General features: G+C 42.0%; 2 protein-coding genes across 2 annotated transcripts in view; one reads left to right on the top strand and one right to left on the bottom strand.

The window, feature by feature from the left end:
- Positions 1 to 9,364, top strand: part of DYTN (dystrotelin) — a 60,046-nt gene extending 50,682 nt beyond the window's left edge. Inside the window, 3 exon segments of the mRNA XM_014784770.2 lie at positions 781 to 940; positions 2,913 to 3,420; positions 9,261 to 9,364. Of these exon segments, the coding sequence (XP_014640256.1) occupies positions 781 to 940; positions 2,913 to 3,420; positions 9,261 to 9,364 (772 nt within the window).
- Positions 9,365 to 12,575: 3,211 nt separating this feature from the next.
- Positions 12,576 to 17,110, bottom strand: FAM237A (family with sequence similarity 237 member A). The gene is made up of 2 exons (XM_014784769.2): positions 16,699 to 17,110; positions 12,576 to 12,716 (listed from the first exon to the last, which is right to left on the bottom strand). The coding sequence occupies exons 1-2, from the start codon at positions 17,108 to 17,110 to the stop codon at positions 12,577 to 12,579; spliced, it is 552 nt and encodes a 183-aa protein (XP_014640255.1). The 3' UTR covers position 12,576.
- Between the last annotated feature and the right edge of the window lie 4,728 nt (positions 17,111 to 21,838).

Raw genomic sequence — 21,838 nt, 5'->3', positions numbered from 1 at the left:
CAAGAGCTGGGGAAGGAGGGGTCCAGGCAGAGGGGCCAAAAGAGCAGACTGAGGGGAGAACGTGCCTCGTGTGTTCAAAGAGCTGACAAGCACTCTGTGTGGCCGTGAGCGAGCAGCAGAAAGCAGAGAGGAGGTCAAGGAGGGGAAGGGGTCGTGGCCCTCTTGTCAGGCCTTGTCCGCCTCCTTAAGGACTTTGGCTTAACCTAAATAAGGAGGGAACCCTTGGAGGGTTTTGAGCAGAGGAGTGTCGGGGTCTGCCTTATGTTTTAAAAGAATCACCCCGGCTACTTGGTTTGTTCTTAAGCCAAAGAACCACTAGACTTAGGAAGGGAAGCCCAGCAGACCACACTCATGAATTGCATCACTTGTCCCTTCCCTGTGGTCTTGGGCAGGTGTTAGGTGTTTAGCATGACATGTTTACTGTCCTTCTAAATAGAGTGTTTCTAGATAAAAGGAGAATGAATAACGTCAGTATTCACATTTATGAAGCTGGTGAAGTATGCTGTCAAAAGCAATCCACAACACATGTGCCGAGTTTTCTAAAACAACTCTAAAGCCATCAAAATTCTTAGTGGAATTGTGTGTATAGTAGACACCAAGGGCAGCTGTACGTGGTGAGCAGTGGAACAGTCTGAAACGTTGATCACTGCAGAGAGCAGGCGAGATGCAGGCATCTCCAGCGTCTTCCCCTGCAGACGGGACCTGAGGCACGTCCTGCGGGCTCTAGGTGGTGCGCTGGCCTCTTGCCTTTCCAGCCGCTCAGACCTGTCCTCTTTCCAGGCTCCTTAAAAAACGGTTACAACGACACAAGGACAAGTTGCGAGCCATATATGCCTCCCAGGAAGAAAAAAGTTGCAGATTTGAAACAAGGATTCACGAACTCACAACGAACCAGGATAGTCTGTGGACCACGCTACAGCAGATGGGACAGGATCTGCAGGTATAAACAGTGGGAGACACTGGCCTCTGGACCATCTGGAACTCTGACCTTGAATCCTCCAGCCGAGGGAGGGCTGCAGCCTGAAGCTTCGCGCTCACTCTGATCAGCCTCTTCCCTTTCCCTCTTCTCTCTGTACCCCGACCAGCTCCTCCCTTCATCCTCCAGACCGTATCCCCCCCTTCGTGAAGGCAGAGCCCTTGGGAGAGAACAGTGCCGGTACCATGTAGAAACAACACACCGGGCCAAAGGGGTTCTTCACAGCATTGATTCTTGAACCTTTTGGTCTCAGCATCCCTTTCACATTCTTAAAAATTTTTGAGGATTCCAAGGAGCTTTTGTGGGTTATATGTATCACTATTTACCATGATCAAAATTAAAACTAAGAAGTAGTTTAAAAATAACGTATTGACTAATTTACAATGAAAATAATAAACACATTATATGAGTAACATCTTTAAACAGTAACTACATATTGTTTTTTAAACTTAGAAGAGTGGCATTGTTTCACATTTTTTACAAATCTCTTTAATGTCTGGCTTAATAAAAGACAGCTGGATTTTCATAACTGCTTCAGCATTCAATCTGTTGCAAGATGTTTTGGTTGGAGTATATGAAGAAATCTGGCCTCATGTAGATTTGCAGTTGAAAAAGAGGAATATTTTAATAGCCTGTTCAGATAATTGGAGATCCTCTTTGATACTACACCAAAACATGATAAACGATCGTTTCTGAAAGGATGGTTGCAATATCGAATCTGAAATCATATCAATTTCACCCTCTGTTTCACTAGAATATGATGTTCTGTTGTGCTCTTTGCATGAGTCTTCTGCCCACGCTTGACTTTGTAGCATCATACATTGGTCATCTGGAAGTTCACTGAACTATGCCGAACTTCTTAATGTTCACCTATTTCATTATACAAGATTTTAAAAAATCACATTCATTAATATCAGCACTAATCTCATGAGAAAAGCCTTTAAGAATTGGGAAGCTAGTGAGCTCATGGTGATAGATATGTTTTCCAAAATTCTAATTCTTGCTTAAATATCAACTGTTAAAATTGGCGACACATGTTAATTGTTTTCCTTACTATGACAGTCTCAATTCATTCATTTTTGAGAAAATGTTTGCCAATAACCCAAGTCTGAATAACATAGTAAGTCATTCTTTAGCACAAAAGACAACTTTGAGTTCAGTAAACATCAGAAGTATTTCATGCATACTTTCCATTTCATCACATACAATATTAAAAGACGTGTTATTATTAAGAAAATTAAGAATTTTTGCTACACCATCAAGGATATTCTTAAGTTGATCTGGCTTATTTTTTTTTTTAACTGTGCCTGCACGATGGTGCAGAACACCGCGACCACCAGCACTGTCTGGCGATGCTGCCTGCATTTGCGCTAAGGCAACAGCAGCTTTAGTTCACTTAGTCTTGATTGTGCATCATCAGGGCAAATGTCAACACAATGAACAGGCAAATAACATCTAACTATCATCGTGAAAATAATTTGACCTTGTGGACCTCTAGAGTCTGTGCTTTGTAGGGAGCACACCCCCTCGGTTTTCTACCCATGGCTTATGAAACCCCTCACAACATACCCACCTAGACAGATCATTACAAACATGTTTTATTGTGATGCTTTTTATGTATCAACTCAATATATGCTGATGTTTTCAGAAATTCCTTGTGATATTTTTAGAACTTGAGCTTTTAGAAGCTAGAATTTTACCAAATTCCTTATGATTATTTCCTGTGATATTTTAGAATTTGAGCTGTTCTAACATTTGTAGACAGTTTTTGGTTAACATTAAATTAACAGCATAAAATAAAATTAATAGTAATGTATTTAAAGAGGAGAAAGAAAAATTTTGCATTAAAATTTACTGTTGGAATATTGAAATTTAATGCATTTATGAAAAAAATTAAAATAAATGTTAATTTCTTCATAAACTTTTCTTTGCTCAGGCAATATTGCAGCCACTACATCCTTCGTCTTCTTCCTGTCAAAATATGGTTTCCAAGGGTGACCATGGAAAGGGTGAAAGGTTTTGGAGGGGAAGAGATTCTTCCCAGATCAAGAATGCCACTGAGGATGGTTCAGAAAAGGAAGCTCTTCCTACCCACACCGTGACTGACAAAAGTCACCGAAGTCAAGCAAACACAGAGCATGCTCCACCAAATGCAGACTCACCACAGACTGTTTTGCAGGCGAGGTCAATGCGAAGCCCCAGGGCACAAATCCAAGCACAAAAGACCTCGAAGGAAATCTTCAGCTCCCTACCCAGTTCCCAGGAAGGACTTCTACTGGACACCCCCTAAATTGCTCCTGCTGAAATGAACCATCCTGCTCTGGCACCTGTGGAAAATAAAGAGACAGTTAACACCCAGGAGGGAAAGGATGAGCTGGAGGAAGAGGAGCTGCAAGGATTGTTGTCAAAACTCACAGATGCCTTCACTCTAGAAATGGCATCAGGTAAGATTTTCACAATCGATGGAGATAGTGATGGCCAGGGATTCAGGCTGCCTCTTAAAACACTTGATTTTATGACATTAGCCCTACAGCTACAATTCATCTAGTGAGTAACAGTTAGAGCTGTGAATCTTTTGGACATCGGTAGCATCTTTGAATTTGATTCTATTGTTGCCTAATTCGTAGGGTTATCGTGACCATTAAAGGTGATAAACCATAAGAGATTTTAGTATAGCACCTGGTACGTACCAAGAATTCAATAAATGCCTGTTGTTTTGCTATTGAAATTATTATTATCAATGGTACTAAAACATAATATAACTGGGCAGCCTGATGCTACCATTTAAAAGTGGGAGTAGAATGATGCTCTCTTTCTAGAGAGTAATTGATTAAGGTTTCTACATTATAAGTAGTACCATCATTATCATCATCTGCTGCACGAGCTATGACTCATTGCTAAATTCTCAAGGCTCTTTTTTAAAATCCTTCTTTGCTATAGTTATTTCTTCTGTTTCAGAGTGACATCGTCCTATTTATAGATAGAGTGTTTTGTTATCTTGATATCTATATCTATATCCATTTCTTTTTAAAAAGCCTAAGACCTTTTCTGTTGGAGCCATCATCTGGAGACTCGTGATAAAACAAAAGATAACATTCTCATGTGTTTCTGCAACAGAGGAGGCCGTCTCAAAATATTTCTGAGTTGGTCTGTTAGTTTGCTACAGCTGCCATAACAAAGTACCACAGACTGGGTGGCATAAACAATAAAAATTTATGTTCTCACAATCCTGGAGGCTGGAAGCCTGAGATCAAGGTGTCGGCAGCATTGGTGTCTTCTGAGGTCCCTCTCCTTGGCTTGTAGACTGCTGTCTGCTCCCTGTGTTTTCACACCATGTTTCCTCTGTGAGTGTCCCTCTATGAATTTCCTCATCTTATGGAGACACGACCCAGATTGGATTAGGACACACCCACCCATATAACTTCATTTTAATTTAATTAACTCTTTAAAGACTGTGTCTCCAAATAGTCACCATCTGAAGTACGGGGGGTTAGGACTTCAGTCTATGAATTTGGGGAGGGAGACACAATTCAGTCCATAACGGTTGGTGACATAATAAGTCAATGGGTACATAATAAATCAGTAGTATGTTGACCTTGGTAAAGCCAAGCCAATGAAGTAATTATCTGGTGATTCTAAGCATCTCTACTGTGACGGGAGTTGGAGTACAATCCTTGTATTAGAGAAAACAAGATCACAGAGATGCTGGAAGCATGCTCAGACTCCTGAGACAGAGACAGGCTGGGACTCCTTGTGCCTGATTCTCAGGCCGACGCAAGATCCCACCCACTGTGTTTCCATCTGCGCGTCGCTGGGGTCATGATGAGTATTCAAAGCAAAGTCAATATCCACTTGACATTTTTAGGAAAATTTCACATAAAAATTTGGCTTTTATTCTAGAAATTCTTTTAGTATTTGACGTCTTCATCTCATTTTTATTTTTTGTTTTGTTTCTCCAATTGAGCTTATGACAGTTGCTGACTTCTAGAATGTTGTGTTGGGTCAGGCCTCACGGGTGCAGTAGGGTGTACTGCACATCAGATTCCTAGGGGACCAGGGACACCACACGCATTTGGAAGACAATATCCCAAAGCCGTGCAGTTTGATACCTAAAGCTGAAAGATCCGTGCATATGTTAAGTGACTTTATCAAGGTCTAGATATATAAATATATATGTATATTTATATCCACACACATCATTATATCATTAAAAGGAAAATCATGAAAAGGTAAAGCTTATTTCTAAATTCAGATGATGCAATAACGTGTAAAGATGCAATTAGCATTATCCAATTTTGTAGAAAATATAAAAAATATGTGTCTCAAAAAATTTACCTCTGCTTCCATTTACAGTTTAAATAGAACCATTGATGGGCCGGCCCCGTGGCTTAGCGGTTAAGTGCCCACGCTCCGCTACTGGCGGCCTGGGGTTTGGATCCCGGGCGTGCACCGACGCACCGCTTCTCCGGCCATGCTGAGGCCGCGTCCCACATACAGCAACTAGAAGGATGTGCAACTATGACATACAACTATCTACTGGGGCTTTGGGGAAAAAAAAAGGAGGAGGATTGGTAATAGATGTTAGCTCAGAGCTGGTCTTCCTCAGCAAAAAGAGGAGGATTAGCACGGATGTCAGCTCAGGGATGATCTTCCTCACAAAAAATAAAAAATAAAAATAAATAAATAGAACCATTGAGATGCTTCTGCAGGAAGTATGCGTTATTATACAAAAGTACTTATGATACTCGCAGGAAGGCGCACATTTCCCCTTTGGGTTATTATAGTATTGTATACTTTGTGATGACTCAGCAAACACTAATTGATAAGATTTAAATTTATAGTCTTATCTGTTTTATACCAGTCTTATTTCTTTGAGACTTTTAAGCATAGGATCTATGTTAATGTTCAGGCTACTGTTTGCATTTATTAAACACTGTCACTCTTCATTCAAATATTCCTTATTAAGTTTATATCCTTATTCAATCTGGTATTGAGTATGATCCTGTTTGTAAACTCTCCTTAGTCATTGGCAAGATGGATTATAAAAATACACTCCATAATTTATGTATAATCTGTGCATGCTTACCAGATTACACCAAACTTCATCAGAGACAAAGTGTGATCACCGCACTGGTGAGGGTGTGGAAAGGCAAGCAAACTGAGTGAGGTGTTGGTCACCTTGTTTTGCTTCTATCTCTGTCAATGATATCAGTGTTTCAGATATCAGCAGGAAGCTTCTGATCATTTTACTGTCCGTGTTTTTTTTTTAATTTGAGAATTGTTGGGAAAATTAGAAAGATCTGCTGTTTGTAACATGCTAAGATTTCCTGAGACAGAGTGCCAACGTCTTCACCCAGTGTTGTGAGTGTCCTAGGAGCTGACTACACTTTGATTGGAGCTTTGCTAAGGAGTCAACTCATTTTGGAAATTAAGATGAACTTTATATGACTTAAGGCTTACTAAAACTAAAACAGCAAGCCCAATGGTCAGCGTGGGGGCGGTTGTTGACATTAACTGAACAGAGTCGTTCAGTATCCAGATCTGGGATAATAGAATTTCAAGAGGCTACGGGAGCTTAATCAAAAAGAGAAAGTATGTAGAAGGGGTTCCCCAAACCTCTTTAAATTCCAAATGTTGGATTGAAAATCAGTAGCAAATAATTCGTTCAAACTTGTAGTAAAGGAATTAGATTTGAAAGAGCGTCTAATGCTACTTGCTTCCGTGGTGACAGAAAGAGGACATAATACTCTAGTCTTACTCTCTCATTAAATTATTTTCTTTCCATTTGTGAGTGGAATTTCCCATGTACATCTCTGAAATTCTTTTCCCAGCTTCTCTCCCATCCCTCTTTGCCAGCCCTTTGCCCTGCAGTTTTCAAGGATGGGAAGGGAGGGCAGGGGGTGAAGTGATGGGGTTAGGAGGGCATGGATGGGGGTGGGATGTGGGACTATTATTCCTGTTCCTTTATCCCCACCTGGAACCATCATCTAAACTGCTATTTTAAATAATCAGAAAATGAAGGTTGAATTTTAGCAAGTTGTAGGAAAATAAAGAGCAGTGCTTTAGCAAACTCAGGAAAGAGATGTTCAACATTGTATCTTTATCGCACTTGTTTAGATGGTGTCTTCTCAGATGTTGCCTGGGAACCGCAGTGGTCTGTACTGAAACCTTAATGAATCTCTCTCTCTGTTTCTCTCCCTCATGCATGTAAAAGTAATTTTTCTTGATGGGAAAAGATACACAGAGTTCCAGCATTAACTTCCATGAAGGTAGGAAAAAATGTCTAGTTGGTTTATCCTTCATTCACTCATTCATTCATTCAACGAGTAGTCATCAAGCATTACTATGTGCCAAGCAGGTGCTGGATGCTGGGCATTCATTTTGAAAGGGGTAGATTTATGTTTATAAAACACTCTGGCATTGTGTGGAAAGTGGCTTGGAGCAGGGCAGGGGTGAGCAGAGACTGGGTAAGAGCCTACGGTAGTCTAGGCAAGAAGAGATGGCGGCTTGGCCTGGGTGGATGGTGACTCACTTACTGCGATGAGGAAAGCTGGCAAAGCTGAGCTGGAGGCCGGCAAGTCAAGAGTTCTGTTCTGAACACATGAAGTGTGAGTCTTCTGAGAGTCCTCGCAATGGAGACATCAGAGTGTCAGCAACATGGGCAATCTGGAGCTCACGGGAGAGGTCTTAGTACAGAGCAGGTGTTCAACACATACTGGTTCACTTCATTAATTGTTGGCATAAGGAAGACACAGGCTCAGTGTGTCAGTTGCCCAGAAGAGCAGTCATAGAGAAGATAACCTAAGACTTTTAACCTCTAAATCCATCATTCTGATAGCCTTCTCTCACATCCCTGATTCATTCAGGGACCAGACAGATTCTTAATTCCATTTGAGTGAATATTTTCCCATTGTGATTTCCTCTGGACTGTTGACTGCACAGGTCTTTCTATCTAACATCTCAGTGGGCCTCCTCCATGTGCTCTGTTCGTTCAGTCCCTGTATGGATTGAATTCCAACTGTACGCCCAGCAACATGCTAGGAGGCAGGTGCATATCTTTGGCTATTTTTAACATTTCAAGGGACTGGGGCTTAAGAAGAAAACAACCAACCAACAAGAAAACTACCGTGTGTGAGATAGGTTATTCCTCTCCTAGATCTTTTTTGCTGTATTTTAAGATTTATTACTGTAGATTGAGAAACAGAATATCCTGAAATAAGTTTGCCTCTGGACACGTTTTTATTCAGGCAGGAAAATGTTGTTTATTCAAGGTCCTTGTGGCTCTGAAGCAGTGTTAGAGAACAGGTAGAGTGAAAAAGGCACGGACCCTCTCCTCTTATGCTCAAGGGAAAGCAGCACAGATGGAGCCACAACATAAATCATGTAACTAAAGTGTGTAACTGACAAAATAAGCCCTTCCCTGTTTTCATTTCCTGTGATCTTATTTATTAATTACACAAAGTTATACTACATGTTGATGCATAGAAAGAGATTTATCATAAGGAATTAGCTCCCATAATTATGGAGGCTGAGAAGTCCCAAGATCTACAGTCAGCAAGCTGGAGACCCAGGAGAGCTGACATGTGTTCCAGGACAAAAGCTGGCGGGCTCGAGACTCAGGAAGAGCTGACGTTTCATCCTGAGTCCGAAGGCAGAAGAAAACTGAGGTCCCAGCTGGAAGGCAGATAGGCAGAAGGAATTCTCTTACTCAGCCTTTGTGTTCTATTCAGACTTTCAATTGACTGGATGAGGTCCATCCGTATTAGGGAGGGCATTCTGCTTTACTCAGTCTACCTATTCAAATGTTAACCTCATCCAGAAACACCCTCACAGACACACCCAGAATAATGTTTATTCAGTGTTTTTTCAGAATAATATCTGGGCACCGTAGTACAATCAAGTGGACACACAAAATTAACCATTGTATATACTGAATCAGAACTCTGAGGGTGGGACCTACCAATCTGTTTTAAAACTCTCCAGGTGATTCTGATATACACCAGAGTTTGAAAACCGCTACTTTTGAGTGGGCTCTCTGGCGGCTCAGATGTGTGTTCGGGATCGTGGGAAAACGCCCTTTGAGAACCCACACCCTGGTTGCATTAGTAATTGATCAGGGTAAATAACGGCCATCTCATTTGCCAGCCAGCTTAGAGAAAGGGCATTGTCCTCAGGAACTGAGGAGGGTGGGTGCTGTTTCTTCTCTTTGCTGGATCTTTATCCAGATCAGCTTGAGAACATACAGGTGCTGTCTCTGAAGGCCTCTCCGGTTTGCTGGTTTCAGACCCGCAGCCTTCAGGAAACACGGAGCTGTATCATGGAGCTGAGCACCTCTGCAGGGCCTTCTCTGCCCTTCTGGATCACATCACCTTGCCCAACGTGAAGTGAAGAGGAGTCCAGGCTCAAAGGCCCCTTGGGGTAATGATGAAATGTATTTTCAAAATCTGTATGAAAAGAATTAAGCCTTCTACCTCTCTTTCAATAGTCTGGTGTGAAGCATGAAGAGAAGTTTTATTTTTTAGTCTCCTTACCCATGTGTCTTAGTTCTTCAGAGTAAAGTCTTGAGAGTGACGGGTGGTGGAGAGAAATGAAAAGAAGAGGCACAGTCAGATCGGATGTGCTGAGTTTCCAGCAGAGAGCCATTCTTACTTCAAATATGTTGGTAGTGATATTCAAGTGTGAGATCTACATGAATTTATGCAACTATCTTCTTCAATATCATTTAAATTACTGAACTGATGACCTAATTTTCTATCTAGAAGCTCCTGCTGAGGAATAGGCTTGCAAAGAACTAAATACACACACACACACACACACACACACACACACGACTGAGTGCCTGCACAGCTGAGTCTGAATAAACTCTGTGGGTTGTATCAGTGTCAATTTCCTGGTTGCATTATTGTGTTATAGTTATGCGAGATGTCACCATTGAGGGAAACTGGATGAAGGGTATACAGGATGTCTCTGTATTATTTCTTACAACTGTATATGAATCGATAATTATCTCAAAATAAATTTATTTATTGAATTTTAAAACATGAACGTTTCTCACTAAAACCCTGCATCCAATGAGTGTGGCCACAGTACCCTGTGCCTCCTTTCTCTGTATGTGTGATTGGGATACAGATGCTCAACTTAATAATGTCCAAAGTGTGGCTAACATTTTTTGGCCGTTAGAGCACTTAGTGTCTAAGCACCTTCTGTGTACTAATTCATTCAATCCTCCCAACAAACCTCGCAAGTAGGAATCTCATTTGTGAGAAAACTGAGGCACAAAGAGGGTCAGTGACTTGTCCAAAGTGGCTTGGTCATTTGATGACACTGAGATTCGAGCCCAGCTCCGAGCCTGTGCGCTGACCACTGCTCTGACTGTCTCTGGATGAATGTCCTTACAACTCCGTGTTACACTTAGAGAGGCTGTGGGCTTTTGTTCATATGATGTATAATTTCTAGTTCTCTTTCCAGAGTGAAATAACGTCCAGTTGTACAGGAATCAGACTAGGTTATCCCTGTTCAATCTCTTCCTGATGTTTTTGAATTTGTTTTTCAGCCCATCACAGGTTTTTGATTTTGGTTTTGTTGTTCAGCATTTTCACTCTCCTTACTTTATCCCAGCTTGTTCCTCACAAGTTTGACAAGCACGCCCAAGATAAGCATATCAGCAAGCTACAGCCCCAGGGCCAAGTCCTACCCACTGCCTCTTTCCTGCAGAGTGTGAGCCAGGAGTGGTTATTACATTTTTTTAAATAATTGAAAAAATCAAATGAAGAATAATATATGTATATTTTTTTTGGTGAGAAAGATTAGCCCTGAGCTAACACCTGTTGCCAATCCTCTTCTTTTTGCTGAGGAAGACTGGCCCTGGGCTAACATCTGTGCCCATCTTCCTCTACTTTATATGTGGGACGCCTGCCACAGCATGGCTTGATGAGCAGTGTGTCGGTCCGCACCCGGGATCCACACCTGCGAACCCCAGGCCACTGAAGCGGAGCATGTGGCCTTAACCACTACGCAACCAGGCTGGCCCTAAGAATAATATTTTTGACACTTGAATATGATATGGATTCAAATTCCAGTGTCCATAAGCTAAGTTTTATTGGAACGCAGCCATGCTCATTTAGTTACATGTTGTCTGTGGCCACTTTCATTCTACAAAGGCAGAATGGATTAGTTGTGACAGAGACCGGATGGCCCATATATTTACCATCTCACCATTTACAGAAAAAATTGGCCGCCCCTGTTGTGTAGTACCCAGGTAAGGAAGGAGCAGGGGGAGGCTCTTCCGCAGCATTGCAAGAGTGTATCTTTTCAGGTTTATAAGAGGTAATGAGTTTATGTGACAGTTTTTAAGAATATGGTGAAAGACATTAGACAAAGTAGCATGAAAGCAAACCTATGAGCCTGTGTGCAAATGGTGGTCAGAGTGGTTGCTTTTAACTCGCTCATTCTCCTAACCAAGCAAAGCTGAGGCCCCCGTTCCTTCCTGGGCTTGCTTCTCCTATTGTTAGGAATTGCTAATCCTCAGATGCAGCTGTGTCTTCTGAGAACCCTGGAGACAAGACTTTTTAGCTTAAGGAGGACCCTAAACCTTCAGTGAAAACAGTTACTGAGGCTTCCCTTGTACCTGGAGAAAGCAAATGCATTGCTAACATATCTGAAATTCAAACTAATTGTCAATCATCAGTTGTAACAGTCAGAATGATTGGAGAGATGACAATAATTAGAGTTAAAAATAGCATTGTGTCTGGAACTCAAATAAATTTGCTAATTGGACTTCTCTGCTATGAACCTTATTCAGGGCCGGTCATTTTGAGGGAAAAGGTGTTTATGGGTTCTTTTCTTATAATGCTGTTAATTTTATTTTCAATTTGCTTTTCAATGCAAAGTGTAACCAATTATAGAGTTTTAATATTTAATCAAATAGAAAATATGCTAATTGGGAAATAATTTATACTTCTGTTTTATTAGAGTTTGGATTATCATTAATGGTAACATTAAATATTGAAATAAAGAGGCTCCAATAACATTACTTAGGGTCCAGAGCTTTTATTAATTTGTTTTCATTAGAAGAATGCTTTATGTGCCAGTTTTTTGTTTTGTTTTGTTTTTTGCTTCATTCAGTTCAAAATATTCAAAAATATTCTTTCAAACAAGATTCAGTATCACAGACCATTAGTACCTGGTAATCAATAAATCTAGTCCCTTATGTGCCTGCGGATGAGCGATCCAGGGGTCAGTGGCTTGGGAGTCATGCAATGCATTCAAGTTAAATGTATGGTTCTCTGGTCTGTTAACAAGGTCCAGCATTCCAAAACAAATGATCAAAACTAATAGGAAGAATCTGAGTAGCCCCCGTCCCCTGGTCATCTTTGGAAGCTATTTGACCTCTTTCAGACAGTGGGACGATCTGGAGGTAATGTCACCACTAGAAAGAACATGCTGGCAGCCTGAAAGAGTGAACCCAAGAACTCCCAGAGGATGTGGCTTAATATTTATCTCTGGACATTCCCGCCATTTCGAGTAAATAAATGATCAATAGTCAAGAAAAATATATATATTTTTTAATTCCAACATGTAAGTTAGCGCTGAGGTTAGATTTATTTTCTCTTTATTTCCAGGCCGCTGGTCACTTTTCCAAAGAACTTTGACCCACTCCTGCGCACGTGTGTGTTTATCAAATCTTCAGCCAACTGTTTCTTCTTTAGGGAGGGGATTCTTAGTTGCTGAGAATATGTCCCTGAAAATAGAGAAAAGGAACTAATCATTAGTCCACCAACTTAATTTCGTGTTAATTAAATATTAATAAATTGATTTTATAAAGAAAGTTTGCTGTTTTTGCCGATCTACTATCAAAATTCTGTATAAATTTATTACAGAGGTATATATGTAAATTTGTTTATGCAAAGTTTTGTGTCCTATGCAGTTTAGTTATATAATATAAATTAAGTAAATTATAATAAATATATTTACTTGTTAAGTAATATGTATTAAGATATATTTTTCTGATTAAAAAAGTAAAAATGGTCATTATATAATTTTTAATATAAAAATATAACAAAAAAACTTTCAACCACCCATAATATAATCTTCCAGAGATAACCATAGTTTTATGCACACACACTTCATGTCATAATTTAGTTCACCATTACCCTATTAGGGGACATTCAGATTATCACTGAATTTTCTGTTACTATAAACAATATTGCAGTGAAGAGCCTCGTGCTGCATCATTAGCTACATCTCTGAATCTCTAAATGTTTCCTTAAAACAGATTTCTAGATGGGTAATTTCTGAATGTGTTGCTTAGGAAATTTCTTGGAGTGAGTAAAGCAGAAAATCAAGCATTTGTGAATCTAATTATTTATCTATATATATATTTTTTTTTGTGAGGAAGATCAGCCCTGACCTAACATCCATGCCAATCCTCCTTTTTTTGCTGAGGAAGACTGGCCCTGAGCTAACATCCGTGCCTATCTTCCTCCACTTTATGTGGGACGCCGCCTCAGCATGGCCTGACAAGCGGTGCGTCGGTGCACACCCGGGATCCGAACCCGGCCACCAGCAGCGGAGCCCTCGCACTTAACCGCTGCCCCGGGGCCGGGCCCTAATTATTTATATTTCTGAAACATTGTTTTCTCTTCTGCTTAGTGTTTAAAAATTTGCCGGCTAGTTAGACACCAACAGCAAACATCCTCAAATTATCAATCTAAGTTTTCATTTTCTTGTCATAGAGGAATGCAGAGACTTACAATTTTTCTAGAACATACAAACTACCAGGCTCAGGCAGGCAGGTTTTTCTGTTCCTCTCAGTAGCAGAGCAAGATTTGTTCAATGAAGAAGCCATCATTTTTGACACAAACAATGATATACTTCAGAATCCCTTCATTTGCTTTGAACTCTTTAGTAACCCGTGAGGTAACCTCAACTCTGTTATTTTCTATTCAGGGGTTATCATCAGCCTACTCTTTTCCTAAATCAGTTGATCTCTCCCTCTGTCTCTCTGCCTTCACATAATCCATCATAATTTAGTGGTTAAGTCCGGGTACACGTTCATCACACCTTCTGGGTATTTCAGCATTCAGGTATTAGCTCATATCTTTCTAGACTAAATAACAATGATTTTTTTAGTCTTTTCTCAAATAATGCTATCTCTAGCCGTCAGATTTTTTGGAATTCTCATTTCTGCACCTCCTCTGTTTCTGTTTATCACTGCTATAAACAACCAGTGTTCATCATCATCATCCAGCTGAGTAAGCCATCCTTGGGATAAAGCTCATCCAGATTCTTTCCATAGTTAAACATGTGCATTTCTCTTTTATGGAATTACAGAACATTGGAGTGGAGAACCTGAAGAGACTTTATGGGTCATCTAGTTTCCATGCCCTTCTTTGTCAGATAAAGAAACTGAGGGCTAAATACGTTAACTTGCCCAACGTTCCATAGCTATATGATATCTCGTTTTCATATTTGTTGACTCAGTATTAACAAATATGACATATCAACATACAAAATTATATAGGAGTTTTTTGTTTTAGTAAACCATGATTCATAACAACATTCTCAAGCGTATTTAAACCATTTAATTTGAGGACATCAAAATAACAAGAACCTTTTTGCACATTACGTAGACTCTTATTTTAGTTCTTCCTTTCCGCTCTGATGATGTGATTTCCCTGAGAACTACAGAGACAAACAGCTCTTCACCCTCACTCCCATCCCAACCTGGCAGCATGTTAATCCCCCAGGGACAAAAGAAAAAATTAGTAGAGAATCCGCTCAGGTACATCCAGAGCCGAGTTGAGCCACTAGAGACGTAGTCAAGCCTCTCGAGAAGAAATCTCGATGTTCCTGTAACTATTTAACGTTTAGACATGGTGTCTTCTTGACCCAAGGCCTTCTTTGACTATGACTATGCATTCCAAAAGGAAAGGCCTGTTTTCTGACCTGCAAACAATTGTTTATGTCAAACATTAAAATAACTTCAATAAAGTGAAATGTTCCCTCCTGCTACTTGCACAGCAACTCCAGCTACAGTTTGCAGACCAGCTGGGTCAATAGCAACTCTGTAGCAAGATGAAGGAAGTGGCTTCCAAAGTTGAAGACAAATCTACTGCTTTTTTTTTTTTAAGAAGATAGAAATGCCTTGTTGCAGTGTGATCAAAAAACTACATGTAGTCTCAGACTATTCTGATAGACTTGTTGCAAGCAAGTAAACTGAAAGCTGTTTTAGAGAAAGACTATTTAATTAATTAACTAATTATTTATTTTTATGTTCAGCTGAAGACAAATATTATTATTTTCATTTATTCTGTAGATACTTGAGTAATTCAAGGTGAGTGCAAAATACAAAAAACAAGAAATATTGGTAGTGATTTGAGTATGGCAACTAAATATAATAAGATTGGAAGAAAGGGCCCTATAGTACAGATGAAGAAAATACACAGTCCTTACTGATGCTGATGTCTGGGCATCCTCTGTTCAAAAGATTTTTTAAATATTGGTAACCAACATTTAAGGACACTCATTTTGTGTTCCTACTTTAGTAGCTAAGCTGCTGAAAAAATATTCCCTCTAAAAAAGGAAATTGGTTTAAGTTACAATAACACTTGCCAAAATAATAAATTTATCTATAAATAATAGAAGTGGATTATCTGGTTTTATGGATCAGCAAATCATGAGGATTTTTAGTTACTGAGGTTAAAACAAACTACATATATAAAGGCTCTACAATGTCTTGGGGAAGAGTTGATCTAGAACTATTACTGTTGTTATTTTAATAGCAAGATTACAGGAATATATAAAAATACCCACAATAAAATGTAAAAATGCAAAAATTAGTTATGACTCAATTTTCCTCTGGTGCATAAATAATTCTAAGAGTCCCTACCACCCAAACAGCCCTTACTGCAAGCGTTGGAAGCTCATTGATTGAAACAACACTAAAAACCCAAAAAGAATAAAGCTATCTCCCAGCTTACTCACAGGGGCTCATCTGCCCTCATTCTGATTCTATAAAGGATATTTCTTCTCGTGCCCCCAGAGAAGACTGTATTTGAGTATAATATTTACTTCATTGAAAATCTCTAAATTTGTAGGAAGTTCCAAATTACTGAAAATCAATTGCTCAGCTTGCTGGAAGTTAATTACTTATTTGAGATATGTTCAAAAGCAGCAAGGAGCGAATTTGCAAGCCAGCCGATTTTTCTACCCTTTGCCTCATCAACTAAGTACATCTCAAGGAGCCCCTCCATTTACGTGACAGCAATGTTTTTTTCCTTTCAATTTGAAAAGGAGAGAGCTTGTGTGTTGTGAATTTTCCCCAGGCTTATACTCAAATCTTCCCATTTCTATAGCAAATAAACACAGGTATGACTGCCATTGTTCAGGCTAATGGTAAAAAATAGTGTTAATTGGGGGGCATCCCTTTATACCTTTATGTTGTATTTTGGGAATCAAGCTTTTCCTTACTTGTCTTTCTGACTCCTCCTTGCTGCTGTTCACATGAAGTATGAGGATGAGGACAATATGTTGATGTAAACAGCTACTATGAAATGCAAAAGGAAGTGCTATCTTCCTATCACTTGCGTGCTCTTGGGGTTCACCCCTGGGAGGAATATATGTGGCAACGGATTCCCCTAAAGCATTCCCCTCTTCCTCACAATTCAGCACAATCATACTTGATTGACCCTTTCAAAAGACCTGGGACCTGGTGTGACCACCTTGTTTTCTCCCTGCGTGCTGTGGATGCACTGCTAAGATCTTCTCTTCCTCTCCAGCCAATTGCCTCCTTCCCAAGCCATGGTTCCTGGAGAGGACGCAGTCCACATAGATGTCCCAGAAGAGTTGGGCCAGATCCCAAAACAGTGCCCCATGCTTCAAGTTCTCAGATGACTTCAGGTAGATCATAAAATCCCAGAACCCTGAAACAGTGTTAGAAATTCGAGGCTTCCGCATCTCCAGAAGGTGTACTGAAGAAGACTCCCAGCACTGAGGATCAGCTTGGTTAAGAGCCAGCAGGTCTGTCTGGCTATGACAGAAGAAAGGAGACACACAGCATATTCCCACAATGAGCAGGGAGCAGGTGAGGCTCAAGGGTCGGTGGATCCCTCCTCTGTTCCCAGGATTGGCCATGGCCCTGAAAATGCACGGGATGGAAAGATCTCATGTGAGTCCCTACTTGTGCTCCACTCAGTAAAGAAAGTAGTCATGCCTTAAGAACCTTGGTGCCAGCAAAGGGAAAAACATCATTGTCTCTGGGAAAAGTCTTATCCTGCATCCCATATCAAAAGCCCCATTTTATCTAAAACGACTCATTGTCAAGCCAGGTAGTGTAAAATCAAGATATTTAGATTAAGAAATATTTATTCCTAAGATGTATTCCTTTATAAGATGAATAAGTCAACTTAGTTTTCCCTAGTACAGAGAAATATAGTTTAAAGGAGTATTAAGTGAAAATTTAAAATCTTGCTGTATGGCTTCAATTATTCTATAATATCGTAATTTAGCCTAGCTATCCTAATCCAATACTCCCATGTAATTAAGAACTTGAATATGTTTTACCCTTGGATGCTTTCCTATTCAGGGTGAATTTTAATTTTTTAAAAAAGCATAGGAATTGTAAAATGTTATAAGTAAAAATAAACACAGAATAGTGTGCTAAAAGTGTGGGAACCAAGGGACATATATTCAACCCATTAGAACAGAATCAAGAGACGTTTTACAAACACCTAAAATGTACTGCAATTCTGATATAACTTTCATAAAGATGATGTTTTCTCATTTGTCTCTTCTTGCTATAAATCTCAAGAATTTTAATGAAAATTTTTTGCCTCTCATTCAACTTTACTGGTTCTCAAAACCTGTTGCAATAAAATCAACGCATCCATATACCACTTTGAAATTATTATGTTATACTTCAGACAAGCGCAATGAGAAATGATGTCCTTAAATTAATAATAACCTAGGTTTTCTTTTTTCCAAGAAGTGAAGCTTATCTGACTCCTCACTGACTATACAAAATGCATATTACACTTAACCAACTCTAACATAAAGAAAAAAAACAGGAGGGTTTACACGGCTCACTTTCAGTTTTATCTTATATTTCCAAACCTTTCAGATGTTAATATCGTGAAGGCAGGCAAGGCACAGCTCACGGGAATACTTAGTCTATATGGAACATCTCATGATAACACCATAGGATGGAATCTCTCTCTTCTGCACAGCAGCAGAAAGTACTGAGGCACCCTTAAATCGGTATTTCAGAAACCGTCTTTGAACAATGCACGTTGCTATGTTGAAGAGGCATATTGAGATACAAGGTTGTTCAAATATGTTTTCCCTGTATTTCAGATCATTTGCACAGAATCTCTACCTGAACAAAATTATATTCAGTGTGTCCTCTTCTGAACTAAAATGTCCAGGTCGAGGGGCCCGGAAGTTTGTTTTCCTTGGAGGGGGTCCCGGCTGCCAGGGCGAGTTACAGGCGCGGAGGGCGGGGCGCTGTCCGCGGTGCTGAAGCGGCGCCGTCCGGGACGCGTGCCTGCCCGCGCGCGGCGCTCGGAGCGGGGCTCAGGCTCCCTCCTCTCCGGAGAGTCTCCCGCGGGAAGTTCCTCCCCGGGTCCTCCCGCGCCCGCTGGAGCCCGCGCTGCGCCCCGCGCGTCGCCCCGCACCCGGTTCCGCGGAGCCGCCCGGGGCCCGCTGCTCTTGCGCGCCCCACCAGCCCCCGACCCGCGGCTGTTCTCCAGGTCGCAGAAGCCGCCCCTCCGCCCTTACCTGCGCAGCCCTGTCCGGTTCCCTCGAGCGCGCGGAGAGGCACTGCCCGCTGCCCCCGAGCGCGGCGGTCCCGGCTGCAGCGTCCCGAGGGCGCCGCGCCTCTTCTTAAGCGGTGGGAGCGCTCGGCGCCTCTCCACGTCTACGTCAACGAGCCAGGAAACTGCCGCCACCTCTCGCCCCCGTCCATCTCCCAAACCCTCCGCTCCCCGCTCTGCCCTCAAGATCTCACTTCAGGAAACAAGCAGGCTAACATCCGCGCCCTCGTTGACCCCGACCCACACCCACCCTCCCCCAGCGGAACTGAGCCTTGTGCGGTGCGTCTTCCCGGTCCTTCTCGGGAGGCGAGACGCCGCGGGCGGACACCGGAAAGTTGGGACCCAGCGTCGTCTAGGAGCGCACTCCAGGCGCGCCTTGTTTGAGAATACAGACGTGAGGGAAGACCACGACTGTTAGGGTCGGAGAAGGCACATGGGTGCCCTCCCAGCGGCCAGTAGAGGCTCCAAGGAAAGAAGGCGCTCCCTCGACACATCCTGGGGGTGATTTCTCCTGCCTGCCTGTGGTCCTGGGCTGAGAGTAGAAAACACCCCCCGGGCAAGGATGCGGGTCAGGACGTGGCGCTGCTAGAAGTTCCCCCCGGCAGGAGACAGGAGATCCCTTATCTCCAAGCTCTGTGACCTGGATCCCCTCAAGAGCCTGGGATGTTGCTGGCACCGCTGCGTCAGCCCATCCCCGTCGCTCCAGATTTCACTGTTTTCCAAGAGGAAACGCCTGAGACTCCCTTTGATTCTCAACTCACAGCTGGTTAATGTTCTAGTCCAGGCCTGGAGCCCTGTCACCCCACGGCGTTCTGCTGAGCATTAACATCCACCCTGCCTGAAAGCACACCCAGCCCCAGGGGGCCTGAGGCAAAAGTCCTACCTTTGCAAGTGTTTCCAGGTTTTGCCCATCGCCTCAAAACCCTCTAAGCATCCTGAAAACCACTTGTAGTCTCCATTAACTGAAGACTTTTGTGCCAGCTAAATAGTATCCATGGTTACCTTCTGGAGGCGCCCAGGGAGGAACCCAGGCTTAGAGCAAGGTTTACCGAAGACTGGGAGAATGCACCCCCTACCCAAGTGACAGGAAGAAAGAGCTCTGAAGAGGATTTCTGAGGGGTTCTGGGCTTTCTCTCCTGCTGGAAACTGGATGGAGTGAATTCCAGTTTCTTAATCTGTGAACTGAGCATACTGATGCCTGCTTCTAATCACACCCTAAGGGTGTGGGGAAAGATCATATGTGAGTCTTGGACTTGCTTCCTGAACTTCAGGGAGCTCTCAGCCTCTTGGAGAAGGTCATCAGAGAGACACAGTGTGAGCACAGGGCTAGAGACTGGCATGGGAGGACCCTGAGGAAGGGAAAGGAAATGGAGGGGGCAGAGAAGGCACCTTTGAGGAGGTGAACTTCTTGAAGAAGGAGTTATACAGGTGTTCTGGGGCCCAAGGAGAGGGGACGGTCTCCTCCAGGCAGAGAAGATGGCATGAGCGAAGGCATGGAGGGATCTCTCAGAGTAGTTCTGTGCTTCTGGGGAGCAAAGTCAAGGAAAGAAGTGTAGAGAGAGAAGGGAGAACAAAGGTAGGGACATGGGATTTAATTCTGGTTGTGGCCATGTTAAGAGTTACATTACCCTTGAAAACATCGCTGCATCAACATGCAGTGCTTGCTTTATTTTCAAGTGCCATGTGTCAAGCACTGTTCCAGATGCTGCATATACAGAAGGAGCAAAACAAAGTCCTTACGTTCCTGGAGCTTACAGTCTAGTGGGGGTGGGGGGAAAATTTATATTTTAATTGTAGAATTACATATGTGTATAACGATTGGTGTTTCTAGATCCTGTGTTGAATGGTGAGTTTACAGCTATGTATGAAAAACAAACACATAAATAGCTAACCAAATAAACAAACAGTGCCATGCACGAGACAATAATGAGAGTCTATCATTCTGAAGCCTAAGGAAAAACGTACCTGTGATGTGTCAGGTGTGATAAGAAAAAACAAAGAATCAGTAAAACAGGAGTAGGAAAGGATGGTGAAGAGCTATTTCATATGGAATGTTGAGAAGCCCTTCTGGATGAGATATCTGAGTAAAGACCTATGAAAGTGAGAGAGTGAGTCATGCATACACAGATGAAGGAATGCTGGTGTGGGATGGGGGAGAATGGAACAAGTGTGTTGTGATTGTTTTCTGGGTATAGTGGTAGGACGTGAGGTCAGAAATCCATCCTGGCTGCTCAGTAGCCAACAGACAGGAGGGGGCGAGGGCAGAGGCAGGGAGCGCAGTTAGAGCTGCTGCCAGGACCCAGACAAGACAGGACGGTGGTCAGATAAGGGCGGCAGCAGTGGAGTCAGGGAAAGGGAGCAGAGCAGGACTTAGGGGCTGTGGGGTGCAAGAAAAAGAGAGAAATTGAAGATGACTCCAAGTGTTGGGGGCTAAGCAACTGGAAGTTTGGAATTACCATCAGCTAAGAGGAAAAATGTTTTGAGGAATGGATTTGGGAAACGAAGATAAAGAATCTGGTTTTCAAGATGTTAAGTTTGAGATGACCTACATCCAAACGGAAAAGCTGACTCGGTAAGGGGAAGGTGGGTCTAAGAACACTGCGCTGCAGCGCTCAGGAAGAAGTCTGGATTCGGGATTTAGGTTTACCTGTAGGCAATAGTTACAACCCTCACAGGAAAGTTGGTAAAGTGGGTACAATAGTAGCCTGAGGATAGAAACCGGGAAAGGCCAACATTTACGTGATTAAGAAACAGAGTTAGGAGGAACCCGAGAGTGTCGTGCCTTGGAAGCCAGCGAGCCAGCGATTTCCACAAAGAGAAAGAAATCAACCATGTCACACAGATTCAGAAAAGGGGGTCAATAAAATGAAGACAAAAAAATTTCTATTAGATCTAAAAAATAGGAGGTCACCAAGTTGCTTTTAAGAGCAGTTTCAGCTGAGCGTTGGGGGAGGAGAAGTGGGCTGAGGCAGAAATGGAAAGTGAGGAAACACAGACAGTCCCTTGAAGCACTTTCCGCACAGTTTTGAAAAGAAGAGGGAGAGGAGTTGGA

This window comes from Ceratotherium simum, chromosome 9 (assembly GCF_057802395.1).
Source record: "Ceratotherium simum simum isolate JZ-2026a chromosome 9, ASM5780239v1, whole genome shotgun sequence".
Taxonomy (NCBI): domain Eukaryota; kingdom Metazoa; phylum Chordata; class Mammalia; order Perissodactyla; family Rhinocerotidae; genus Ceratotherium; species Ceratotherium simum.
This window is presented reverse-complemented; position numbering and strand designations above follow the sequence as displayed.

Coding starts and splice junctions, on each gene's coding strand:
- FAM237A (XM_014784769.2), bottom strand. CDS start 17,110: ATGGCCAATCCTGGGAACAGAGGAGGGATCCACCGACCCTTGAGCCTC. Junction 12,717..16,698: donor GCACGCAGGGAGAAAACAAG/GTGGTCACACCA, acceptor CTCTATTTTCAG/GGACATATTCTCAGCAACTA.